General features: G+C 46.0%; 1 protein-coding gene across 1 annotated transcript in view; it reads right to left on the bottom strand.

Annotated features, from left to right (window-relative positions):
• The window catches only part of Ano2 (anoctamin 2), a 353,748-nt gene that overhangs the window by 54,626 nt on the left and 271,966 nt on the right, over positions 1-27,156 (bottom strand). The window contains exons 15-16 of the mRNA XM_048444098.3: positions 19,108-19,182; positions 10,390-10,585 (exon numbers count right to left, since the gene is read on the bottom strand). Of these exons, the coding sequence (XP_048300055.2) occupies positions 10,390-10,585; positions 19,108-19,182 (271 nt within the window). The remainder of the gene's footprint in view (positions 1-10,389; positions 10,586-19,107; positions 19,183-27,156) is intronic.

The raw sequence follows: 27,156 nt of genomic DNA on the forward strand, positions 1-27,156 counted from the left end.
TCAAGCTAAGACCCCCAAGCACATCACCCAGCTTCTGCTTTCAGCAGATAAAGGCAATGACAGGAGCCCAGAAAGACTCCCCAGACTTTGTGTCAAGTGCCTTCTTGAGCAGGAGCTGGTCACACAAAGAAGGTGGGTCACAGAACAGCCACAGTGGAAGAAAAACGTTTCAAAAGAACCCAGGGGTGATGGGATCCTAAGGGCCATCTGGGTGGGGATACCCCAGCAAGGAGCTGTGACCCTAGAGCTCTCACACTTCCACCTGCAAATGTTGTCAGCAAGGCTGTGTGCACCGAGACAATGAAGCTGCAGAGAACTCGCTCCAGTAGCCTCAAGTCATCTCGGTGTACACAGTGTGGCAGTACCAGAGGCAGCTCTGCCCACACCTAATCCGCTCTTCTAGAGAGGCTGGTGAGGAAGGCTAGATCTTGGGAAGAATTTAAATGAGACTTCTAAGAACGATGCAAAATGAACTGAATCAACTTCTTAAATTCAGTGTATGTATGTGTGTGTGTGTGTGTGTTCTTCTGTGGAATAATGCTCTTGTATGTTGTAAAGATTTGCCATTCATATTGGTTTAATAAAATGCTGATTAGCCAGTAGCCAGTCAGAAAGTATAGATGGGGTGAACAGACTAAGAGAATTCTGAGAAGAGGAAAGGCAGAGATGTAGTCACCAGTCAGACACAGTGGAAGCAAAATGAGAATGCTTCACTGAGAAAAAGTACCAAGCCTTGTAGCTAAACATAGATAAGAATGTGTTAATTTAAGTTGTAAGAACTAGTTAATAATAAGCCTGAGCTAATAGGCCAAATAGTTTATAATTAATATAAGCCTCTGTGTGTTTCTTTGGAACTGAACAGCTACGGGAACTGAGTGGGACAGAAACCTCTGTCTACAGTGTTGTATGTGTGTGTCTGTGTCTGCATGCTTGTGTACAGATTCCCACAGATATCAGAAGATGGCATGGAATCCCCTGGAGTTGGAGCTACAGAGGTAACTTCTGACACCTGACATGAGTGTCCAGAACCAAACTTAGGTTCACTGAAGGAGAAACAAGCAGTTTTAACTGCAGAGCCATCCCTCCAGACCCCTCTTCTAATTTTTAAGAATTTTGTGTGTCTGTCCATGCCTGTGTATGTCACAAGTGGGTATATGGCTACATGAACCCATGTGCATGCATGTGGAAAGCAGAAAAGGATGTCAGATGTCTTCCTCTATTGTTTGCTCCCCATATCCCTTAAAACGGGTCTTTCATTGAACCACAGGCTTAATATTTCCGATAACATGGTGTGAAGGTTTGAATGGTAATGGTCCCTACCTATAGGTTTGTGTATCTGAATTCTTAGTCACCAGGGAATGGAACAGCTTGGAAAGGATTGGGAGGTGTGGCCTTTTGGGGGGAGGTATGTCACTGGGAGTGGGCTTTGAGGTTTCCAAAGACCACACCAGCCCCTGTCCCCCTATCCTTGACTGTTCCCTGCAGATCAGGATGTAAAGCTCACAGCTACACCTCTAGCACCATGCCTACCTTCTTCTTCTCACCTTGATGACCATAAATGAACCCTCTGAAGCTATAAGTAAGCCCCCAAATTAAATGTTTCCTTTTATGAATTGCTTTGATCATGGTGCCTCCTCACAGCAATAGACCAGTAACTAAGACACGTGTGGTGCGGGAGAATTGTCTGTATTCTGTCAATCATGTTTAAATAAACGCTGATTGGCCAGGCAGGAGGTGTAGGTGGGAAAACCAGACAGGAAGTGGAAATGATGCAAGGAGAGCAGGAGAATTCTGGGAAGGAGGAAGCTGATTCCTCCCACTCCTGCCCAGATCACCGAAGCAACAGGATGTGAGCTGCCCCACTGAAAAAGGTACTGAGCCACATGGCTAACATAGATCAGAAAAATGGGTTAATCAAAACATGAGAGTTAGCCAGTAAGAAGCCTGACCTAATGGGCCAATCAGCATTATAACTTATGGAGTCCTCTGTGTCATTTTCTTTGGGGCTAAGCAGCTGGGGGGCTGGGCAGGACAGAAATCTGAACAAGCAGGCCCGGCCTTTTCATGTTACACACATGGCTCGCCAGTGACTTTCAGGATTCACTTATTTCAGTCTCCCAGTTCTGGACTGTCAGGCACATCTGCCACGCCTGGTTTTTACATGGGTGCCAGGGATTTGAACTCTAGATCCTCCTGGTTGCACAGCGAGGGCTTTTATTCACTGAGCCCTCCCCGAGACCCATTTGTCAACTCCTACAGAACTTTAAGAAGCTACTGAGAACAGTTATTTTATAACTGTTATTAAAAAAATTCTGCTTGAGGATCTTTATGCTTTGAGTTTGAAATGTCCCTCACAGGCTTCTGTGGTTGAACACTTGGCCCACAGCTGTTAGTGGTCTTTTGAAAGGTTGTAGAACCTTTGGGATGGAAAGTATGGCTGGTGGAGGCAAGTAGCTGGTGACTGGCCTTTGAGGATGATAGCCTCACCCCACTTCTGGTTCAGCCTGCATTTTGATTCATCAAGATATGAGACACCTCATCACACACACCTATCCATGCCATATACCATGCCTTCCCCACCAGGATGGATAGAACCCCAAAGTCAGAATAAGCCTCTTCTCCTCTTAATTGACCATCAGATATTTTTGCTACTTCAAAATGTTATGTGACTATAATAAAATTTAGCTCTCTAGCATGACGAATCCTAGCCCCTTAGACACTCAAGTTGTCTCCATTTTTGTTTATAGACAATTTATTCTTTGAAAGTAACTGAGCTGAGGAATAAAGTTCCAAATAAAGGTCAACAGGGTTCTTGGTCTAGTAAAAGTAATATAAATAAATAAAATGGGAAAATTAAGATTCCCTGTACTGTTGGGGCTGTTCGGAGGTCAAATGTACATATGTTCCCCATTTGTGATGGACATCTGGTGACATTTAATCTTCACAATTGTTAAAAGCCACACTTAGAAGCAATTGTACTTTGGATTTCAAACTTTTCCTGGGCTAAGTATTTACAATGAGGCCATGGGCCCTGAGAAGGGAGAAAGGAGAGAAGGGCCACCCTCCTTTTTCTTGCAGTAGGTTTCCATTTTCCCCAAAGTAGGCCATTTGCCCTCACCTGCAAGAAGCTTCTCTTTCCCCATCTCCCCACTAGGAAAATGGGGTTTGGGATCAATCTACCCCAACCAGCGTTTGTTTCTGAATCTGTGCCCTGAGAGCAAGAACCCCACTGCAGCTGTTTCTGTACCCCTGCAAGAAGACAGGGGATCCCATCGGCAGCTGTTTTCATACTTGTAGGCTCAATCCCAGGACCAGAAAGTGCTCACTGATGCCTTGGGACTAACAGGAAGGACCTCACTGGTAGGAACATAGAAAAACCCAGACCCTGTTAGTGCCAACAGACTCCTGGCTCTAGGGCTCCATCTCCATCCAAGGAATATAATGCTTGCTGACAAACTTCTCTTTCACTTTCTCTTAGTTACTTTCTAATCTTTTAGTTCTTTAATTGGAGGGACGAAAGAACCATCAGGCAGCTACTGTCAGAGCTGCTGGGCAGTGGCTGTGACCCACAGCTTCCCGTCAGCCATATAATCATGAGGGGAGCAACCGGCACAAGCCGACATGCCATGTTTGATGTCCTTAGGCTGGGTACATTAAATTTCTTTTGGACACATGGTATTTTCAACATAGGATGAGTTTATTGAGCTACAGGCCCATCATGAATCTGTTCTGCTATAATGAAATGCTTACAGCTGCAGTATAGGGTAAGCTCTGTGGCGGGTGGGTGTGCGCATGTGCACCTAGAAGTGCCTGCACATTAACTGCTTTGCCCACTCAAATTTTTGAACTTCTTCAGCAGCTCCATAAGGAAAGCCAAAGGAACATTTGGAAAGTGTGAACACAATGTGAGAAGCTGTTGGGTAACAACTTGCTTGAATTCAATCATTCCTTCTCAGGAAGCTCCTGAAACTTACAAGATTCACAAAGCCCCTCCTCAGGGTTATGGACACGTGCACGCATACCGCACGTACACACACACACACACACACACACACACACACAAATTGATTGGTGGAATGAGAATAGAAAAGACTGTCAGCATGCTGTGGGCAGAGCTGTAGGAATATAGCTTTCATGAGTCATCACTCATGCTAGGATGACCTTTATGGTCCTGTAGCTGCCTTTGGGTCACTCCTGCTCTTGGAAGGAATCCCTTACAAATACCTTGTAAATAGCTCCAACAAGCTTACTGGTTTATGAAACCAGACTTGGACGGAATGACTCCTTTTGTCTGTGCCCATGCCATATATGGTATAAATGAATGTTTATTCGCGTCTCCTCAAGAGGTATAGGACAGAAGACAGCCATGATGATGTATGCCTGTATACTGGGGAGGCTGAAGCTGGAGGATTTTGAGTTGGAAGCCAACATATACTATACAGTGAGTTCATGACCATACCAGGCTACATAGTGAGACCCTGTCTTAAAGAACCAAAACAAAAAACAAAAATACAGCCACGAGCACTACTAACACAAGGCTATGTGAGACAAAATGTCCACAATGCTTACTAGTGCCTGGGATGGGCCTTGGAAGGCAACATTCAATGAGACTTGGGTCTTTTCCCCTTTCCTTTTGTCCCATCTGAGTCCCGCCCCATCTAGGATCACTGGGGCAGTGACACTCAGGTGTGAGCCACAGCAACATTTGTTCCAACAGCTCATAAGCATAATCCCTTTCTTAAGACTTGGAGACACAGATTTGCCTGGGTTATGGTGTTTCCTATGCCCATAATAAGGCCAGCCTTGCAACTTGGAAAGGTACAATGGAGACAGATGGGGGCTACAAAGCTTCGCACAACAGCAGTTTGCACAGAGTTTTAAAAAGAAGAGAAAGAAATAGAGGAGGAACAAAGCTGAAGTTAGAGACATCGTATAAACCAGCGGAGGCCATCATGATCAGTGTAGAACCTGTAACCAGGCTGTCTCTCCGCCTTGCCTCTGATCAGCAGATTTTCCAGGCTAAGGACGGGCCACCTTCTAGGCCAAGCCAGACCTGTGCCTATGCATATATTAAGAACACAAGACATCTTTACTATGAAATGTATGGGCTCAGCAGTGCCTTTGCCTCAAAGAGTCTGGGTACTTACCCCAGAGAGAAGCAAGCCTGGAGCTGCCCAGCTGGCCATCCCTTGTCGCCAAGCCCTTACCATGCCTAAGTCGCGTGCTGTTTACATTGTGGACAAGAGACCTGATGTCCTAGCCAGTTCTTGTAGGCTTCATCCCCTAGGACCCAGACCCTCTTCCCATAACTGTCACCTATTGTCCCTCTAAGAGGGAATACATGGCTGAAGATTAAGACAGACCTCGTTCCCCTTCTCACTGGAACCCCACTGCTGATATACGCCAGACTTGCATCTGTGTGTGGTTCAATGAGCCTTGAATGGCCAAGTGATCTCTCAGACGAGGCTCCCAAGCTCTGGCCATTTCTCAACATACTCCTAGGTTCAGCTCAGTCCTTGCTCCACCAGGGATGTGGTAGCTCCAGAGTGTACCTTTTTCTTTTCACACAAGCCATTATCATTATTAATATGGCAGCTGGAGAGGCCACTACAGCTTTTATCAACCACCTCTGAGATATCACTTTCAAGGCATTTAACAAAATTTCTCTTCTGTCACAAATATTATGGTAAGCGTGGTCGTCAAATAGGCCGGACTGGTCTTTCATCACAGGGCCTGTAGGAAATTCTCGGGAACTTGTTAGGGTTGTTTGGACCAGCTGTTTGCACCTGGCAAGGAAAGCACCCAGTCACAACCTCCCCAGCTATCAGGAGATCTGGGGCAGGAAGCCAGATGGGCCACTAAACCAAGCATAATAATGACTGGGCAAGCCCCTAAGTTTGGCACATGTGCCATTCCATTAAAGTGGCATTATCGACAGCTCTGTGGCCCCACAGGGACTAGGGAAAGCCCTTCAGCCACACCTCTGCCTGTGGGTATACCTACACTGCGTGTGCGTCCCAGTGTGTGTTCTGTGCCATCGAGGAAACCTGAAGTCTTGACTTCCTTGTTGCATCTGCCCATCTATCCTTTTGGGTCAACTTTATGTTTTCTGTATCTACCTCAGTACTTAGTAGGAGCCATTTTAGGTAAACAGAGCTGAGACCATGGGTACATACAAGCACACTACAGCCTCTGTATGTAACAGTATGCTTAACCTGTAGGTGAGCCATGAAAATCTTATTTGTGAGCGATGGATGCAGAAGGGAATGCATTTCATTGACAGTGACATGTGCAGATGTGTGCTGAGATCACCATGAGCAGGCACTGGGTGCCTCGAGACTCAAGAGCCACTGCCCTCAAGGGCCTTGCATCCTAGACCGGTCCTAACTGAAGGGCTTCATGTACTAATCAATAGTCGTGGTGGGGTGGGGGTGGGGTAGGGATGAGGCTATCACTATGATGTAACACCTGACAGAGAAATTTGAAACGAGAGGAACGTTTATTTTGGCTTATAGTTTAAGAGCTTTCATTGGGATCTCAGAACAGTGTCTCACATCACAGCAGCCAGGCAGCAAAAAGAATGCCCAAGTTAGCTGCCTTTCTGCTTCCCCTTTTCATTCTGCCCGTGCCCCTGTCTATGGAATATGTTGCTCATGCCAAGGGTGCTTCTTTCTCCCTATTTAGTTCTCTCTGGAAACGCTCTCACAGACACACCTAGCAGTATACTTTATTATCCATCCAGGTACTTCTTAACCCAATCAAGTGACAGTCAAGACCGACAATTACTCAATTGTACATGTATTTTAATTGCTCCATCACTGAACTTGTTTGAGCTAGTGAGCTGTGTGCGGAAGTGTTGATGACCCTGCTGCTAGGGGGACCCCCAACCCTCATTTTCTTCTGACATAGTGTCCTCCATGGACTCTATCAATCTGGGTCCTTGAGTCTTGAAGCAAAGAGTCTCATCAAACTACATTAAATATTTAATATGAACAAGAATACATAAACGTTGACAGCTAGAATATAAAGATGAACGTGTTACCTCAAGTCCCTCTATACCACAAAGCTTGTTCCTTATATTCCACGCAGTGTTGATCCTTATTGTCTAGTGTCCATTTGTTTCATGATAAGCATAGCGACATCAGGAATGCACAGGAGACTTATCCACCACCACCTTGTCAGAATCGTGACTGGTACAAAGCACCACAGACAGATGATGGATAAACAGGTGAGAGAAAGATTGAGAAAGGGGGAAATTGTTGAGGGCTGAGTGTCCAAGCAAGGGTTTGCTTGGAGACTGATAGAGGTGAAAGGAAAGACGAGGACAGTACAGTACAGCCGGGCAATGACAGAGAGATCAAAGGGGCACGATGGATTGATACAACTCTGTCTAGCAAAGTTCCCTGCTGTTCAATGGTCTAAGATAGGAGGAAGAGGAAGCCAAGTCCAGAACTCCAATTCTTTGTCTGCTGGAGACCCCAGTTCAGGGTTCTCTACTGCACAGCCATTCTTCTCTGAGCCTCCTGGGAGCATCCAGTCTAACACAGTCAAGAGTAACAACCAGGTCAATATCCATGTGATCTCCTTCCTGAGTGGAGACTCAGCACACCGTTGTATGGCAGATAGTGACAAACTTAGACCGAAACAACACAGACGGTAGAATCTGAGTTCGAACCTTGGTAAAGTGAAAATCCACTTCCCTGTTGACCAGACAGTGTTCATGAACCATATGTGAGCTAAAAGGAAGGTGTGTGTGTGTGTGTGTGTGTGTGTGTGTGTGTGTGTGTGTGTGTATGTGTGTCTGTTTAAGAATAAGTTAAGGATATTGCTGACTTTCATGAAACACTGGACAGTGGCTTAACAAACTGGAAGTGACTGAGATTTCTGGGTAAGGAAGGGAGTTAGATACAACAGGCATAGGTTCACAATATGGAAAATGTGGATATGTATGTACGATCTTGTGTGTGTGTGTGTGTGAGAAAGAGAGGTGCTAATGATTGAATCTAAGATCTGTATGCTAGGCAAGTGATCTTCCACTGAGCCATACCCTACCCCATGACCTTAAACAACAGTTCATGTCCAGGCTTGCACATGCAAAGTGCTCACTAGATACGCATAAATAAGGCGTTATAAATTATGATTATTGATCACTTTCTCTTTTGTCTTGTATAAGAAAAGTATCTATAGGTTCAGGAAGAAATTTCTACACCAACATCGGCTTCCTGTTTCCCTCATCTCCACTTCCTGCACACACACTCACTAATCTTTATAGGAGCAACTGCCTCCTGCCTCTATCCTGTGGCGTCCTGCACTCCGCGATCCTTTCTGGGGAGGTTTGCAAACATAAACCTCTATCATGCTGCTCATCAAAAACTCCACTGTGGTCCCGGGTTGGGGCCAGCAGGGGACAGGTGCACTCCTCTCCACTTGTGCTGTTTCTTCCTCGTGGAGGGCACTGGTCCAGTATAAGGCCCGACCTTGGCCCCTCAGTTAAGAGCAATCACTCACTTTGTGGGGCAGTCTGGAAGATAATCCTGACATTCCTTGCCTGCCTGTTGTCCCTGCCCTTCTGGCGGGAGCAAAGTGCCTACAATGAGAGTGTTCTGCACACTCCAAGTCCCAACCCTCACAGAACTCTTCCCTGCACTGTGTCCTGCCATCAAGAGAGTCAATCTGCGAGCAGCTTGCTAGTAGGGAACTTCCATGGCTCCCTTTTTGAGTTACCTCCTCCGGCAGGGGAGCAGGTTTCAGTTTTAAAGCTCGCATGATGATAGTTACCCATCTTTGCTTTGATCTTACTTCTCATCCAGCTCAGCAGTTAGGACTGAAGGGCCATGCTGTTCACTGAAGCCCATATGAAAGCAACACATTGCATTGTCTATAAAAGTAACCAGAGTCCTCAGCCTGACATAGATGGTCCTCTACCAAAAGATAAAGGTGGGTGCCAGTCAACTCCCTAGACTCAGTTTCCCATTCCACTGTGCCCTGGGTCTGTCATGGGCCTTAGTACCGCCACTAAACTTGGGTTGTCTGGTCTCCTATAAATGTGTCATACCTTTTCTCCCCTGTATATCCAGCTTGGGTCTTTCTACTCTGCTGGTATTTACACACACCAAAATTCTTACAAGCAGTCCACGTGGCCCACAAGGCTCTTCTCACTGTGTCTTTCTGATCCCCCTGCCTTGGCATTTCCTCTTCTTGTTTCTTTGCCATGAACTTACTCTCTGTTTGTCATTCTTCCCTTGACGAATGCCTGCTGGACCCAGCAACTCTCCCACGATGTGCCCACCTCTGAGTCTCCCTGAGTGTCCTGCTTCTGCTAACTGTTCTACAGAACACGGTATAGCACATTACCAAAGACACCGAATTAAAGGCACCCTCTGATTTTTCTCAAGAAGCCTATGGAGGAACACAAGCGATACCACATAGTCAGATGCTCTGAGGGAACGAAGCTGCCACTCTCATTTAGCGGGCAGACTCCTAGATGAGCAGGGACAACAAAGATGGGTGCCACTGTGTGAACCTACGGTAGAGGCTGTGAGGCAGGGAGGCAGTACAGAGGAGCCTCCAGAATCTCACAGCCTCACGGGATACTGTCTGAACTGGCTGTCACCCTAACCAGGCAGTGAGTGGACAGCATGTCATTGACTCAACTTCCCTAGGAGGGTTAGTGAGAGCCTGGGCTGCCCAGTCCCTAGAATAAAGAAGGAAACCCCCAATTCAAAGAGAAAGGGGTGAATGCGGGCCACCCAGATTAAGCAATACAAGGAAGGGTCTCTGGGATGGCCCTCCCCCTTCTAATGAGCAGGAATGCCAGAATGTGTCTCAGGCAACAGCAGGTCCCGGCTCAAATGACATGTCTGAATGTGGAGGCCACGACATTATCCTCACTGGCTTGGAGCTTGGGAAGTCTGATAGGCCTCTTTGAAGTCTGCTTAGAGCCTGGGGAATGTGTGGGTTTGAGAGGCCAGATAAGACCCTCTCGGGTTCAAGTATCAAGATGCTTTCTTCACTTTATACACGCTCCTGGGAAAATGAGAAAGGCCCGAGTTCTGTAACTTCTAACAGGAAATGTTGAATCTGCCTTGTTTCTATATAGGGGTTAAAAAAAATAGACCTCATAGATGCAACAAAAGCGAGGGTGATTCTGTGCCGCACAAGGCAGTCAGCACAGGCCCTTGACTTCTGACATGCACAGTACAGGAAGGATTCCTGCTAAAGGAAAGCCCTTTGGCCAGTCAGCATCCTTCCACATTCTTACAAGTCAAATGCACAAAATCCTCTTCCAGCCCCTCTATCGTTGTGGGTCCTTCCTAGCAAACACTTTGCACACACTGAGCCCAGCACATTCAAGATGACCCAAGACAAAGGGGATTTGTGACACAGTACCGATTTTGGTGAGCCACTTGGCCACAGCACCGTAGATCTCATCCAAGATGAGGATGACCACAAGGTTGATGATGACGGCTGTCGCAGTCACCGTCGCCCGGACATTGGAGCGTGTGGTCTTGCTGAGGGACAGAGCAGCTGCAGTGGTGATCCGGTACACAATGACCCCAAAGACAATGGAGAATGTCAGGGCAATCTGTGCAGAGGAGACAGGAGAAGAGGGCAATTACTGAGCAGGAAAACACACCAGCAGGCAACTGTTGAGCATCCACTCTTTGTTCACGCCAGCTGCTAGGAAGCTCTATCACTGAGTGGGCAACAAAGGACCTGCAGGACCGTTGCAAAGCCACCAGATTCCAATGTAGCATTCTGAGTAGTAATGCAGCTTCAAGGCAGAGCATCTTCACTTTATCAGATCCCAACAGTCTCAAACACACACAACACAAAGAGAGATGAGAATGCTGAATGCTATGGAGTACAGAGCACGTCCTGATCTCCTTCATTCTAGAACTTTCTACCCTGCTGTGGAGATAAGATGAAAGTCCTTCTATGCCATAGTAACAGGTGTGAGATTATTGTGCGCTAAATGAAGACAGCTGCGGAGGGATCACCACAGGGAGCAAGCGTGGAGACCGTCTTGGACCGGGACTAGCTGCGGTGGAAGTAAACTTCAAGTCGGACCAGCGTTAAAGGAAATAGGGAGCCACTGGCAATGTTGGCGCTGAGAAGGGGTGAGTTACAGCTTAACAGATGGGGGGAAAATGTTGAGAGCACAGAAGATGAAAATGAGATCATCCGAATGGTGCTGGCACAGGATGAGGTGAATAAAGGGACCAGGTTCTCTTCCAGGCACCTGGGAATGGAAGTCATGGATTCTAATGTGGTGTACAAATCTCTTGTTCCTTTGTCCCAAGGAGGTCTTCTGGACCCTGGTTCTCCAAGGTCCACATTACCTCCTCTGGAACATAAGAGCAAGGGATTCCTCTAGACCTACAGCGCCCATCCTCCCATGTTTTCTGTCCCTCTGCCATCTTAGTCAAGGCAGGGCAGTGCCATGGGAGAAGCTCTAGGAGGCCAGAAGCAAGAGCTCCCAATCAAGGCTCAGCAACGGGCTGATGGAGGGAGGCCTCTGCCAGGAACAGGCTCCCACCGGGCCCTGCTTCAGTCAAGGGCAGCCATGTTTCACCCTGGCCGCCAATGAGACTTTCCAGGTACTGGAAAGGGATGGGGGCACTGGCTGTTTAAAATGTGGGGTAAGAAGAGGACAGGTGGAAGTTTCCCCTGGAATACTAAAGAATGCTGGAGGAGACATTCTGGAGGGGAGGAGGAGAGATGGGGGGAGCAGAGAGAGGAGTGAAGAGCTCAGAAGAGGTCTGAACAGTGTGTTGCAGGCGATGTGAATGATACTGCGGTGAGCTTGGAATGAGTTACAGACATGCCAGCATATAGACCCATGCAGACCTCTGGGGTGCCAGCATGCTGAAGCCGAGGGTGCTAGTGAGACTGAGCTGCCTAGCCTGGTGTGCTTTATCAATGTTAGCATTTGTCCTGTGGGCCATGGTGTAAGAAAGGCAGCGGGGAGGTCTTCTATGGTCAAGGGAGAGTGTTGCAACGTGTGCAAGTGTGTGTGTGTGTGTGTGTGTGTGTGTGTGTGTGTGTGTGTGTGTTTGCAAGGATAACATAAGGGAAATCACTCCACGGGAGGCCTCTCTTTGGATGGGGATGCTGCAGCAACAGCAGCCTGCAGGACTGGGAGGGACAACTGTTTTAGGCGGGAAACTTAAACATGATATCACACTGCTCCAACAATGTAGATGATTCACTTCCCAGTCCCCCCACCCCCACCCCAGGACTGTGACTGACTGAGAGTTAGAGCCTAGAAAATGTGGTGTGAGATTCTTTTCCTCCCCCCATCTCAAATCACTTCTACAGTGATAGCCGGCGATGGGAGTATTGATGAGGTGGCAAAGGCTGGGCATGGAGGAGTAATCCAGTGTGTGTGTGTGTGTGTGTGTGTGTGTGTGTGTGTGTGTGTGCATGCGTGTGTGTGCATGTGTGTACATGCATGCATTTGGTTTGGTGTTTGGAGAAGACCAGGGGAAATGCCCAGAATATCCATTGCTTTAGGGTCATTGGGGAGGGAGATGAGAAGAGAGCCTCTCCTGGGCTTCTCTGAGTGTGAATGGAGGGAGCATGATTGACACCCAGAACCTCAGCACAACTCTAGAACCTGACTTATGATCCATAGCCAGTGACACCGTTCTTCTCAGTTGCTCTCCCCTCCCCCAACCACAGCATCACCTCCATTGCCATCCCTAGCCTCCACCTACTCTTTGCAAACTTTTATTTCTCTGGTCTTGATTTTTCTGCTCCATGGTAGAAACCAGGAACCTTCCCACTGGGCTTTCGCAGAACATCTCTAGATTCACAGACTTGCCAGGCTTAGGGAATACCCACCTGACCCCATGACTGCATGTTTTGTAGACAATAAAATGGGTGTGGAAAAAATAAGTCGTTTGCTCTTGGCCACCAGGTTTGTATTATCCCCCATGATTCCTGGATCACAGTGGGGAGGAAAGAATTGTAGCATTTGTGGCCCATCTATTTATCTATTTACAACCTTCAGCTTTATGCATAAAGAAACTTAGGTCCAAGCAGCAACAATCTGAATGTTCCAAGGACTAGAGGGTACAAGGCAGAGTTGAGGTGTTCATGGATAATGGTGACATCATCAACATCATGTCCCCACTATATATTCTCCATGTCATTGTTCAATACACCTCTTCACTTGGAATAATTCTTATACCTGTCACGCCTTCTGTAAATGAGATTTCATGATGATCCATGACTAAACCCTGCCATGTGGAACCAAGACCACATTCCCATCCTGACCTTAGATCTCACGTCTCTTGCCATGAACTCCAATGCTATCCCTACCATTTGTGGCTGATTTATTGATTTTAAAGGCATCCGATAATATTTCTGATAAGTGATCCTCTAAACCATCGCACCGGGGCACATCATGTTTTGGGTCTGACTCCCACAGCTAGGGTAAAGGAGCCTGGTCACGTGCCACATTCTATAGATAACACTATTCCATAGCAGGACTCCATACCTGCAACCTGCGTGCTAAAGATTGCGGGTTTTCAACCACAAACGACCTAGCTACACTACCCAGGGAAGCATTATGCAAGCTGGTAGTGGTTTTGCATTTTGATCCTAAAATTTTACCTTTCGGCCACAGAAAAATATGGCAAAATGTTGTGCTGTGGATATTAAATGTCCCCTACAGGCTTGTGTTGGAATACTTGGACGGTGTGAAACACTTAGGAAGGTAGAACCTAGCAGAAGAAAGTAAATCCCTAGAGGTGGGCTCTAAAGAGTGCTAGTCCAGCCCTACTTCCAGTGCTCCGTCTGCTTCCTGGCTGTAGATACACTGTGGCCAACCACCATCCACTCCACCCACCATGCCTTCCCTGCTGTCAGAGACTGCACCCCTTCTTAAACTGAGGGGAAACACCAGGCAAAAGCAAACAGAATTATTACCTTTGTCCTCAGTAGGTTTAATTGTCTACTTAGTACAGCCTAGAGCCCTCTGAGAAGAAAGCCATGACTGAGGATTTCCCTGAGTGGATATGTCTTTGAGGGATGGTTTTGATTACTAATGAATGTAGGATGACCAAGCCCACCATGGGCGGTACCATCCCACCCATGCGGTTCTGGGATGATATACGGACGCTGGCTTAGCTTATGCTGAAGTGAGCAAAACAGCACCATTTCTCCACAGTTTCCTTCCAGTTCCTGTTCGTGGTTTTGCCCTGACTGTCATCAGTGATGAGCTGAGACCTGGAAATGTAAGCTAAATAAATCTTTTCCTGCCCTGACTGGCTTCTGATTGGCGATTTACCGCAGCCAATGGAGAAGAGTCTGATGTAACCGTCCCCTTTAAGCTGCTTTCCTGCTAGACACTTGGTCAGAGGCATGAGGAAAACATTTAATGGACAGTGTAAACCTGGACATAGAGTTTGAGATTATGATAGAGCTAGGAAGGAGAGACTGCCTGGTCCCCACATTCCGGGACTCGCATCCTGAACTGATGTTGTGAAACTCATTGTACACATGTAACAGGGATGAACTGGGAAGTAGCTGGGCTGAGCCGCAGGTTTCAGATCATGAGCATCTGGGATGCTCTTATGGAGAGAAGAGGGGAGAGTCAGTAAACTCTGCTGATGTTTGGAGGGTTCGCAGGGGGAAGCTTGAAAAAAGAAATGTGGAGGAGGAAGAACTTTCTAGAAAGCATGGAGAACTGCTCAAGGCAGCGGCAACCTCTGCTAACCCAGTGGGACAGGGCTCTCTGGGGCACAGAATGTGACAGTGGTTCCAGTAAACAGACAGCTCTGTCAGTGTGTCACAGCTGCCTCTGATATCCATCTGTAGTTTGTTTACTGCTCAGTCTGAACAGCTGTCTAAAGGCTAGGTGTCGGGGAGACGGTGGCGAGAAAAATACAAACAAAGCAACTAACAGAAAATGACTTCCCTTGGGGAGCTGATCTTGTAATAAAGCAACAGACAGGTAAAACACCTCTTAAACTGTCAGTCCTCCAACCTCAGCGCGTGGAGGAGTAAGACCTACTTATGCTATGTACCGCTGTGCTCGGTAACTTTTCTCAGTTCTGCATGGCATGATCGAACCCTTTCTGGTCCACTCTTGGACACTTTTTGAATGACTGCAGCAGCTTCCTGCTTGACCGTCCCTCCCCTCCACACCTGCCTTCGTTACCAGCATTTCCCATAGCACCCAGAATTGTGTGACTCCTCTGCGAACCCTTTTCTAGGGGGGTTCCCAGCAGGGTGAGCCCATTCCTTGCTCTACCCCTAGCTCCCTATGGCCTCCCCGGCTGTATCTCAGCCATAACCACATCTCCTTCTTCTTGTTTGCTGCCCTTCTTCTCACTGGGCATCCTACCAGGCACCATGTCCTGGAGTCCTTTTCCCCACTCTTCCTTCTGACTCCAAAATACCAGCCTGGCTGGTTCTCTCCTATTACAGATCCTTGCTAAAATCTTAATGAGACTTCCTTCTTTGACTTATTTAATGAATGCATTTGTGATTTTAAATTTTGTTTTATTGGGAACATACAGAACATTGCATTACACGCACGAGAGAGAGAGAGAGAGAGAGAGAGAGAGAGAGAGAGAGAGAGAGAGAAACAAACTCCAATGTATCCTGCCTGCTTCACATCAAACACAAGATCTCTTATCCAGGTTCTTCCTTCAGTCTTAACAAGCTGCTCAGTTGGGTGGCAGTCACTTCTTTCTTTACTTTTAATATACTGTTCCTTAGGAATGCATCATTAAACATGCCATCTCGGCTCGCCTCTTTCTGAACATTGCCTGATAACAATCAAACCGTGTATATTCTTTATCCTTTTTTTTCCCACCCATGCTGCTCTGTAGCATGATTAGCTTATTCGTTTTCATGGCTATGTGGTCCTTAACTGTGTAAATAGATCTCGGTTTATTTATCCGTTCCCGAGGGGATAGGCGTATGGACTGTTGGCAGTTTGGGGCTATTATAAACAGTACCTCACAGACTTTTTCCCTGTGTGTACTTTGCTGTGTGTGCACATAAGGGTTTCTAGGGCGTGCACCTAGGCGTGGAATTTCAGGGCTCTGGGCTTTAAGTCTCGCTTTTACCAAGTGATGCCAGAATGTTTCTAGAGGCATCTTTAAATAATTTCTTAAATGAACTCCCACCAGCATTGTACAAGTTTCTTTTGATCTAGATCTTTCCCAACACTTGTTATTGACAGACTTCTTAATGACAAGTTGTCTGTTGAGTGCATATGGTGTTTCATCATGGTTTAAATTAGAATTTCCATGAATACTAATGTAGGCTGATTGGCCACCAGAGCTCCTCCTCTGTGTAGTGCCTATGGAGGTAGTATTTTTTTTTTTTTTGAGTTTTTATTGAGTTATCTATTTCCCTGAGTTTGTAATTCTTTCTGTACTTTGAGACCAGCTTTTGGTGAATTGCAGTTTTAAAAAATTTAATGAACTTTGAGCTGGACATAGTCCTCATTTTCACACATGTCGCTTCCCATAGGACCACCCCAGCCAAGGCCTTGCCTAGATGGGAAAATGTCCTTGAAGTGAGAGCAGCCTTAGTGCAAAGATGTCTGCTCTGTTCTTCCTACACCTCCTCCAGATCTCAGCCCAATGCTCTTAGTATCCTGGCAGCCTCTGAGGGCTTTAACAGGACTACAAAATATACTTACCCAGTATCTTCCACTGAATCCAGAAGAATAGGTATGACAAGAGCCTACCCCACCACCACTAATGGTGGACGTTGGCCTTATTATTTATCAACTTATCACCCGCACAATGTTTAAAATATCTCTATTTTCAATCCAGGCTAGCCATGAGCTCCAAATCCCCCTGTCTCAGGCCCCCACGCATCAGGGTTGCAGGGGTGAGCCACCACTCTCGCCGTGCCTATGAACCCCTTTTCATTGTTATTTTCTTTCGTTCTCTGCTTTGTCTGGGCCCTGAGAAACAGCAGGAGGCACACAACTGCATTCATTAAATACTTCTCCAGTGGTGAATGAACTTCCTAACAGCGATGTGCGCCTTGCGGGAGGCTCCGGAGCACTAAACTGATTCAACTTCCTGTCATCGTATCTAACATGCTGCAGCCCACTGTACTCTTAAATAACCTCTCCGTTCCTCGGGTTCTTTGGCAGTGAGAGGAAAACAGTTAGACTGCGAAGCTTTGACCACTCTGCCCTTTATCTGCAGAAGAAGGTCTTGAGTTTGATGATGTCTACGCTAAGAACATTTGTCTTTTGGACAGGGTCTCACTGTGTAGCCCAGGCTGGCCTCAAATTTAAAATCCCCCTGTCTCTACCTCTGGAATGTTGGGATTGTAGGAATGTGGCACCAGACCTGGCACGTTTTAAATTTCTGAGACTACGTGTGTCCTGTCCCCATTAGTTATGATGCCAATATTAATAAAAACCACAAGCTCAAGCCAAGTCAGAATTCATTCTTGCCTGTGGGCTCAGCAAATGATGGTGTTTCTTGCAGATTTTGAAACCCAAAATAGTTATCTTCTCTTCTGCACTGCAGACATAGTCCAGCCCAGACATACTGAGCTGCTATGCCCACTGTCTTCACTATGAAGGCAAGCATCATGGCTGGTGCAAGGGAAACTCCCAGGAACCTACAAGGATGATGCCAGCTAAGACTCCTATCAGTTGTGGATATGTAGCCTGAACTGGCTGGCCATCTTCTGTGACCAGACAAGACTTCCAGTGGAGGGAGTAGGACACCAACCCAGCCATTTATATATATCCTTCGACCTATAGTCTGTGCTGCCTATGGGATGTGCTGGGGTAAGGGTGGCACAGAGATTGTGGGAATGACCAACAAATGATTGGCTCATCCTGAGACCTATGCCATGAGAGTGAGCCCTCCCCTGACAATGCCTAGTGTCCCACGACCCAGAGGCTGGGTGGCCCAGAGACCAAGATGGAAGCAAACTTTACTGGAGGGGAAAAATGTCAATGTAATGATGCCTAATGATTCCTGCTATACTCATAGATTGGTGTCTAGCCCCATAGGGAGAGTCTTCATCCGCCAATTGGTGAAAATAGATGCAGAAACCCATCGTCAGACATGAGACTGAACTCAGGGAATCCTGCTAAAGAGGGAGAGAAAGGATTGTAGGAGCCAGAGGGGTCAAAGGCATCATGACCTAGGCCCTCTGCATAAATGTAGCAGTTGTATAGCTTGGTTTTCTTGTGGGTCTCCTAACACGGGGAGCAGGAGCTGTCTTTGACTCTTTTATAGGTTTTTGGGATCCTATTCCTCATACTGGGTTGCCTTGCTCAGCCTCAATACATGGGGAGGTGCTTAGTCTCACTGCAACTTGATATGCCATGTTCTGTTGATATCCATGGGAGGCCTGCCCTTTCCTGAACAGAAACAGAGGAGGAGTGGATGGGGTGGGGACAGAGTGGAGGTTGGGGGAGGGAGTGCGAGGAGAGAAGTGAGGGGAAGCTGTGGTCAGAATGTAAAACTAATTAATTAGTTAAACAAGAAAGAAAGCTACACAGGGACTCCCACTGAAGACGATCAGACATAAGTAACCTAACAAGGTCCTTTGATGGTCTTTTCTGAGGTCTTCTAGCATAAATTGCTGACCTGGCTCCACCATGAATCAATCTTAGACTCTTCCCTCTGCTTTTCCCAACACTGCCAACATCATTAAGTCTCAAAATAAACAAACAAACAAATAGAAAACTCTCACAATCACAGAAAATAAAAGAAAACTAAATGCAGCAGCCACAGAGACACTGAAGACTTTGAGCCCAGCTTCTCTGCTATGGCTTCCAGGCACTGTTAGCATCAGAAGAGCATTACTCTTGACCCAAAAGGGCCACCACAATTGTGCAGCCAGCTCCTTTGTATTAGTCCTTCAAGTTCTTGTCCGGGCCAAGAACACATCCCACTCCAAGGACACTGCAACTTTAGCCATATATTGTCAGTAACCTCAGGATGGGAAAGCTCCTGCTCCACCATTCAGTACTGTGGTCTCACCTTTGTCAGCCCCTTCTTATTCCACAGCATCAAAAGAAAAATAAAACCATACCACACACACTCAGAACAGGATCAAAGCGCATGTAGTCCCAGCCAGGGGGTCCCTCAAAGAAATTACCATGAACAAGATGGAGGCGAAGTTCATCAAGTATCCTGGGAAGCGGTCTTTCCAGGTCAGTTTATCTTCATCATCCTGAGATGAAACGGGAGAGTAGAGACAATCAGAAGGCACAAAGAACAGATATCGATTCTCTCCTATTTTACATAAATTTGCATATCAACCATTTGCTGCTTTATGGATATTTTTGTTGTAGCTAATGTCTTCTTGCTCTCAATATCAACAGTAGCCCTCTTACTTTTGATTGATAGCACACACCTGAAGTTCCAGGCAAGCGGATCACGACTTTGATGCCAGCTTGGGATACACGGAGGGGCGCTGTCTCATAGCCCTGAAAATGTTTAGAATTGAGACAACAGTTCTGACAGCCACAAAAGGTTGCGAAGACAGTCTGAAGTCATGCTTGTGAAGTGCAGAGAAAATGGCAAAGTACATTGTGTTAGCCAGCAGGGAGCCACTCATCACTGCAAGCCAGGAGTGAGAACCAAACTCAGCAAGGCAGGGCCCCAGGCTCCTGCTCCCTTTCCTCTCCACCTCAGGCTGGCCTCCCCGACAGACCTGATTTGGCTCTAGCAACAGTGCCATCTAGCCTCGGAAAGCTTGTACTGTAAGCTGAGCACCTTCTGGGCCTAAAGCATCTTTCCAGCCTCCTTTGTGTGTTCATGGCAGTGCCAGGCACAATGAAGAGGCAAGAAAGTCCCTCAGTCACTGTCCTGGGGGTTTCACAGCCTGGAGAAAAAGACAGCCCACCAAAGGATGAAGGATCATCCGTCAGCTTGGGACTGAGGGCTAACTAGGGAGTGAGCTGTGGGAACTGGAGACAAGGAAGGGTTTGCCTTGTGTGTCTGGAACAGGTGTAAGGTTGAGCTGAGTCGATGGATGATGCTAGAAGTCATGCTCTCTCTGAGGTCACTCAGTTCTTAGCACGTTCTCTTATAGATGATGTCAATATGATGTAAATATGCCTTATACTCAGGTTTTCATAACAGTCAGAGAATTGGTCTCAGACTCTGAGACTACCCAGCTTTTCGTCACACCATAAGAAGACACTAAATGCTCGATGGTGAGCATTCTGACGGGACAGAAGCACAAAAGCCTGCTTTCAATCAGACTGGACTAAGATTCATCCCCATTCACCCATGAGAAGTCAAACAGAAAGAGAGAGTGCGAGTCCTTGTTTCCTTCCACACCACGGGGCCCACTAGCACTCTACTGCTTTCTGACCCTGAAAATATTGTCCTCTAAGACACTGGTAAGGAAAACTGAAGGTGAGCTAAGCACACAGCTTCAAAGAGAAAAAATGGATTCATGAAGTGGTTCTGCCTGTGGCCTTCGGAGCTATACAGCTAAGACCTTGATGAATGCACTTGGGTCCAGTCCAATCATCAGACCCAGCCTGAGCATCATTGATGAAGCAGAATCTGGGTGATGTTGAGGATACAGAGAAGAGAAAGCTCAGAGGGCCCAGAACTAGTGTAGAGACCTTCAGGATCATAGAGACAAGGAAGCCCAGATAAGTTGGGCCAGAAAGATGGTTTCCACTATTTTGCACGAAAGGAGACAACTAAGGAGCATAGAGTTCGATGCTGTCAGGAGAAAAGCATTCACTTGTGACATAAATAGTCCTGTGTTTGTTGGAAGATCACCCCTTTCATGTTTACGGTGATGGAGTTTTGTTCAGAAGGCACACATCATAGCATATACACAGTTCTCGTGTCTTCAGACACTATCCAAACACAGGAAGCCGACAGAAAAATCCAGATTACACACTGTCCTCCAAACTAGCGTACTAGTAAAAAGAACAGTGAAAAAGGTCATTTATTTGTTTTGTGTTTCAGTTTTAGAGACGGGATGTCCTTATGCAACCCAGGTTGGCCTTGAATTCATAATCCTCCTGCCTCGGTCTCCTGACTGCAGAGATCTCAGACATGCACTGCTTGCCTGACATGAAGCAGGGTTTTTGTTGTTTGTATTTTATTGATTATTTTTTATTGTTTTTATTATGCTATACATTTTTCTCTACTCCTCTCCCTTCCTCCCCATCTCTTTCTACCCTCTCCTGTGACCCCTATGCTCCCAAATTACTCAGGAGATCTTGCCTTTTTCTCCTTCCTATTTAGAGTCATGTATATCTCTCTTAGGGTCCTCTTTGTTGTAGGTTCTCTGGGGTTGTGAATTATAGTCTGTTTTTTCTTTACTTTATGTCTAAAAATCACTTATGAGCGAGTACATATTATATTTATCTTTCTGGGTCTGGGTTACCTCACTCAGTATGTTTTTTTCTAGATCCATCCATTTGCCTGCAAATTTCAAGATGTCATTATTTTTAACCGCTGAGTAATACTCCATTGTGTAAATGTACCAGTTCTTCAGTTGAGAGGCATCTAGGTTGTTTCCACGTTCTGGCTATTATGAACAATGCTGTTATGAACATAATTGAGCACATGTCCTTATGGTATGATTGAGCATCCTTTGGGCATATACCCAAAAGTGGTATTGCTGGTCTTGAGTTAGATTGTTTCCTAATTTTCTGAGAAATCACCATACTAATTTCCAAAGTGGCTGTACAAATTGGGCATGAAGCAATTTTTAACGATAGGAGCTTGGCACTAACAAAGGAAGCCAACTAAAGCCTTCCATTTGCTGGTCCATGCAAGATGTGAAGATTTGTTGTAAATGGCTATTAACTTAAGGACTGTCTTCCCAAAGGACATGTCACCAGTGTGTAGGGGAGCAGAACTCAGGCCAGACATGTCAATTCTGAATTTGGGACTCTAAAATACTTATTATGCCAGTGACCTTAATAAATTTCCTGTAGTGTATGTGTGTGTGTGTGCGCACGCGCGTGCATGTGTGTAAGCATGGGGGTGAGAGTGTCTATGGAGGCCAGGGACAGCTTCCAGTGCTGTCCACCTTTCCATTGGGATAGGGTCTCTCAGGCGCCTAGAACTTGCCATGCAAGTTAAGCTGCTCAGCCAGCAAGCCCCAGAAATCGGCCTATCTCCCCCGACCCCCAGCATTGGTGGTGGTTGTTGTTTGAAATATGGGTTCTGGAATCAAATTCAGGCCCCCATACTCACAGAGCAAGCTCTTTACAGACCGAGCCATCTCAGACAACACCACAGCATTTTCTCCACTGTAAAGTAATCAGATTCCTTACCTGCAAAACAATTCTAGACACCACGCCAAATTAGCGTGCCTTTTAAATAAAGTTCACCTAGGGCAAGGGCCAAGAGAACTGCAGACATACAGGGAGACCTCTTAGACGCCCCGGCCTTTAATGGTGATGCCACAGCCAGTCTCTCCAAAGTGGCAGATGTGGCAGAGCTTTAGAAACTGTATGGTATACACAAAGGTGAGTGCTAATTAGCTTTGATTGCACCAAAAGCAGGTGATTGTGGAACACTTAGCTAATGTCACCATTGTTCAGACGCCAGCCTAGCTGTCGTCTGCTCTTACTTCTTTGTCCCCGCTGTCTGTGTTTGTGTCCCTGAACTACTGCTCCCATTGACAGATCTCTGCTCAACAAACAGGTCAATAACATCTCCATAATCCCTTACATCTCCTTCTGGCAAGCTGGGGACTTAGAAATGAAACCACTGAAAAAGCAATAGGTGAGAATATTGTTTCAATAAACCCCTGAGAGGAAAGGGATTTTCGACAAGGTGGCAGTTGTCTCTGAGAGGATATTTTTTTCTATGAAGACAGCATAGTTCATCATTATTAGCATGCAGTTCTGCATATTTTGATGACTCTGCAGCCATGCATCCTCAATCACAACACAGATCAAAACTGAAATGATTTTTAACACTTTCCAACGCTGCTTTCCTTTGTCTTTGATCTCTGTTCCCAACCCCCAAAACAAGCAAAGTCTGTTCAATGTTTAGTGCCCCCTCTAGATTTGAGTCTTCCAAAATGTCTCTAAGTATACTGCAGTGTGTGGCTACTTTTGAGTTTGGCATCTTTGGCTCAGCACAGCTCATCTGAGATTTCTCCAGGCTGTGGCATAGCACAGTAGTCTCCCCCTTTACTGAAACATGGTCTATAATTCATCATATAAATGGATTTCAGTCCATTTGCCCATTCACTGCTCTGGGGGCTGTTTGGATTGTTTCTAGCTCATAGTAATTAGCAATGAACCCCTTCCAAAATTTATATACCCATTTGGATACAAATATAAATTTTCATGTCCCTTGGGCAAGTATCAAAGTATGAACTTACTTAGTCACATTGTGGGTCTATGTTTGTCATTATAAGAAGAAACCACCAAACTGCTTTCTAAAGTGACCAATGTACCTCTACCAATAACATGTGACAGTTCCTTCCTTTCTCTAAATAAATTTCCTTTAGGATAGTTTTTTTTTATTTATAAAAACTTCAAAGACAATATAGAGAATTCCTATATACCTTGTACTCAGTTTTTCATGTAAGTTTAGTACTTTTCTCACCACTCATGAACCGATATCATATAATATTATGAACTAAAAGTTCACACTCTATTTATATTGTCTCAGTTCAAAGCCTGCCTCCTGGTCCAGAGTCACAGCCAAGGTACTGCATTCTATTTGGTCTTTCTCCCCTCTCGGACAATTTTAGACGATAAAAGCCTCTCAAACCTGGTTTGCTGCTGGTGGCTTTGTCAGATTGGAAATATCCTGGTCAAATGCTTTGTAGAAGGACCCACAACATGATCTTGATTTAAGGTTTGTCTGAGGTTATGTGTTTGAGGGAGAAAAACAGGAGGTCAAGGACCATTTTTGTCACATCCTCTCAAGGGTATAGAGGTGCCCTGTCACTAATGAGAACGCTGATTTCCTGGGGCATGTTGAATTTCTCTTTGAGAAGGCTTCCTTCCCCCTCCCCAATTCTGTACTTTGTTCTTTAAAAGGAGGCACCCACTTTCATATTTGAAGGTATAGAGTTGTATTTCCATCTTCAGGGAAGCAATACCTACAGGGACATATATGTTTTTAATAATTGTTTTTAATGTATTGGATGTCCATATAGAATGGTTATAGGAAGATATGCCCAATATTTCACCAAACTCTAAAAAATGAATAAAACACAAAAGCATGGGGATGATAAATGCCAAGCCATCAGTAAGGATCATGCTCAGCTTCGAGTTGGCCTTGGGCTTCAAAGAAAGCAGGATGCTGGCCTCTTCCCCTCTCTTCCTTCCAGGATGTCTACGAAGAACAGAGGCCAGGCAGCAGCAACATCTGGACCCATCTGCCTCCTCACCTGCAGTCTACGAACAAGAGCAGCTAGAATGGGAATGGAATGGTCTTGTTAGAATAATCATATGCTGGGCTTGTGTTCCTGCAAGCAGTGGGGACAGGATCCAAAAGAGGGGGAAGAACCTGAGAGATTGAGCAGTACAACACCTGGATCTCATCCCTGTGCCCACCTCTGGATTAGCCATGCAACTTTGGGTGCTGTTAGCCTTCAGTTTCTCTGAACAATATTACAGCTCCCTTTAGAATGAAGTAAGTGGACAATCTGTCCTACTGAGCACTCAAGGAGAATATGATGGGCAGGGCAGTCCTTGGAGAATGGCAAGTTCTGTGCAGACAGACTTGTGAGTTGTGTCGCTTCTTCTGCCCAGGATGCTGACTGCACACCCGGCTGCACCAAGTACCACAATAGTGTGAGACACTGAGGATACTAAGAACTCACAGATTTTTTTCTTCCAAGAAACCTTGACTGTGGGGGAAACAAACGAGAAAGATGGACACAAATTATGGCATGGTATAATATATGCAGAATGCCATAGAAACAGAGAAATAGAGAACTGGGTGGTTTCTTAGTTGTTATTAAAGGGCAATGCTTTCTCAGACAAAAATGATGGAGATATTCCAGAGAAAGCATTAAACCACGTGTTCTAGTTTGCCGTCTGTTGCTACAATAAAACTCCATGACCAAAACCAGCCTGGGGAGTAAAGGGTCTATTCCAGCTTACAGCCTATCGCCCAGCATAAAGGGAAGTCAGGGCAGGAACTGAAGCAGAGGCCATGAAGGAATACTGCTTTGGCTTGCTCTCTATGGCTTGCTCAGCTTGCTTTCTTATACAACCCTGGAGCACCTGTCCAAGGGTAGCACCACTCACAGTGGTCTGGGCCCTCTCACATCAATCATTAGTCAAGAAAATATCCTCACACACTTGCCTATCCGCCAATCGGACAGAGGTATTCTCTCAGTTGAGATTCTGTCTTCTGAGATGGCCCTGGCTGTGTGCCAGGTGGATAGTCAGCACCCCATTTTCAGAAGCCATGACATAGTATAGCATTCCCAACCATCAGCCAGGTCAGGGTGATAAGAGGCAGGGTGTGTAGACAAGAGTCAGGTCTTACTAAGAGGAAGAGGAAGGTCAACTCAAGTGCCAGTGCACAGTGCATCTCTCACGACTACGTAGAGACCCAGAAGCCAGAACAGAATACTGCTTGCCATCAGCGGCTAGTCTGTGTCCTAAGGCTGATCTGGCAAAGACTTTACAGAGACAACAGTCTCTTGATTTCTCAGAGCAATCTGTGGTTCAAGGAAAGAAGCGCTGTCCCCATGGGCAGCCAGCTCCCTAGTCCTATGGTCTATACAAGGGCCCGATCTCTCTGCTCATCTGCTCCAAAGGCTGTTGCTGGCTGCTTCTTCCATAATGAAGGGCTGCTTCTAAACTGTTAACTGTAAATAATGTTGAGAGGCCTTTAAAGTGTAATTCTGTTTTAACAACACATGAAATCTGTTCTGGTGGTGGTCAGTATTAAAGGCATCTCTCTATGTGTTTGCATGTATTGTTAGTAGAGAAGTGGAGGAGCTCTCTATTACCTTCAATCCATTTCTCCTCTGTCTATAAAATCCTCTCATTAAAAGTACCTACCGTTCATCCATATAACCCTAACCGTGGTTATCAACTGGACTGCCATCTTCCCTTTCCACCTCAATCCTGCCATATCACGAGCAACTCAGACTAAGAAACATTAAAAAAACCTCGAAGTGGTAACTGCCTATGAAAGCCCTGTCCCCTTTAATGTTCTTATTGTCAACCCTATTTTCTGCTGGCTAGCTTTTTGCATCAGAGTCTGCATAGCCAAAACTGCTGCCCAGAACTCCCCAGGTCCACCAGGCATCATGGCACATGCCTGTCATCTCAGCACTGGGAAGAGGAGGGAGGAGGATAAGGATATCAGGGGTCATTTTCTTTGTCTGCATAGTGAGTTCAAAGCCAGCCTGAACAAGGGGGACCCTGTCTCCAAAACCACACACACACACACACACACACACACACACACACACACACACACACACACACCAAATAAAAATAAAGATAAAAATAAAACTTCAGTTCCTACTCATCTTCCATTCTGATGCTTTTATTGCCAGTCCTTCATCCACTCCTCTCTATCCAAGTAAGCACTTCTTTTCTTGTTTCCTGATTTATTGAATAGATCTTCAGCCATCTCTTCAGCTACACACATAACCACCCATGTGCTTCTAACAGCAGAAGTAGATAAAGGATAATGACCACCACTGGAATGGGCTGACAGCATTCACCATGTCCTCATTGCTTCCTGGCCACACTTCTCAACTTCCTTCTATACCTTAGGGGCTATTTTCAAGCCCACTCCACCTCTAGCCCACCCCTTACACACACTGAAATCAAGGTTGCCACTTAAGAACCCCCCTCCTCCCTTTGTAGCCTAAAAATCCAGCTGTCCTTCCCCTTGGCTACTGCTGTTCCTCTCCTATCTAGGAGACTCATTCTCTTTGTATGTTTCAGTGTGTGTGTGTGTGTGTGTGTGTGTGTGTGTGTGTGTGTGTGTGTTGTATGCAGGTACATATGTGAGTACGTGTGGTGCTCACCTGTGTGTGCATGACATTGACATGGGAGGTCGATGCCAGGTATTTTTTTCTCTATTGTTTTCTATCTTCTTTTTTTGAGACAGACTCTCACAGAACCTTTAGCTTACTGTTTACTGGCCAGCAAACCCCTGAGATGTGCTTGTCTCTTCTCCCCCATCACTGGGGTTGTAGACACTTATTTACCACACACCCAGA

The sequence above is a fragment of the Myodes glareolus genome, chromosome 3, assembly GCF_982192425.1.
Source record: "Myodes glareolus chromosome 3, mMyoGla1.1, whole genome shotgun sequence".
NCBI classification, from domain to species: Eukaryota; Metazoa; Chordata; class Mammalia; order Rodentia; family Cricetidae; genus Myodes; species Myodes glareolus.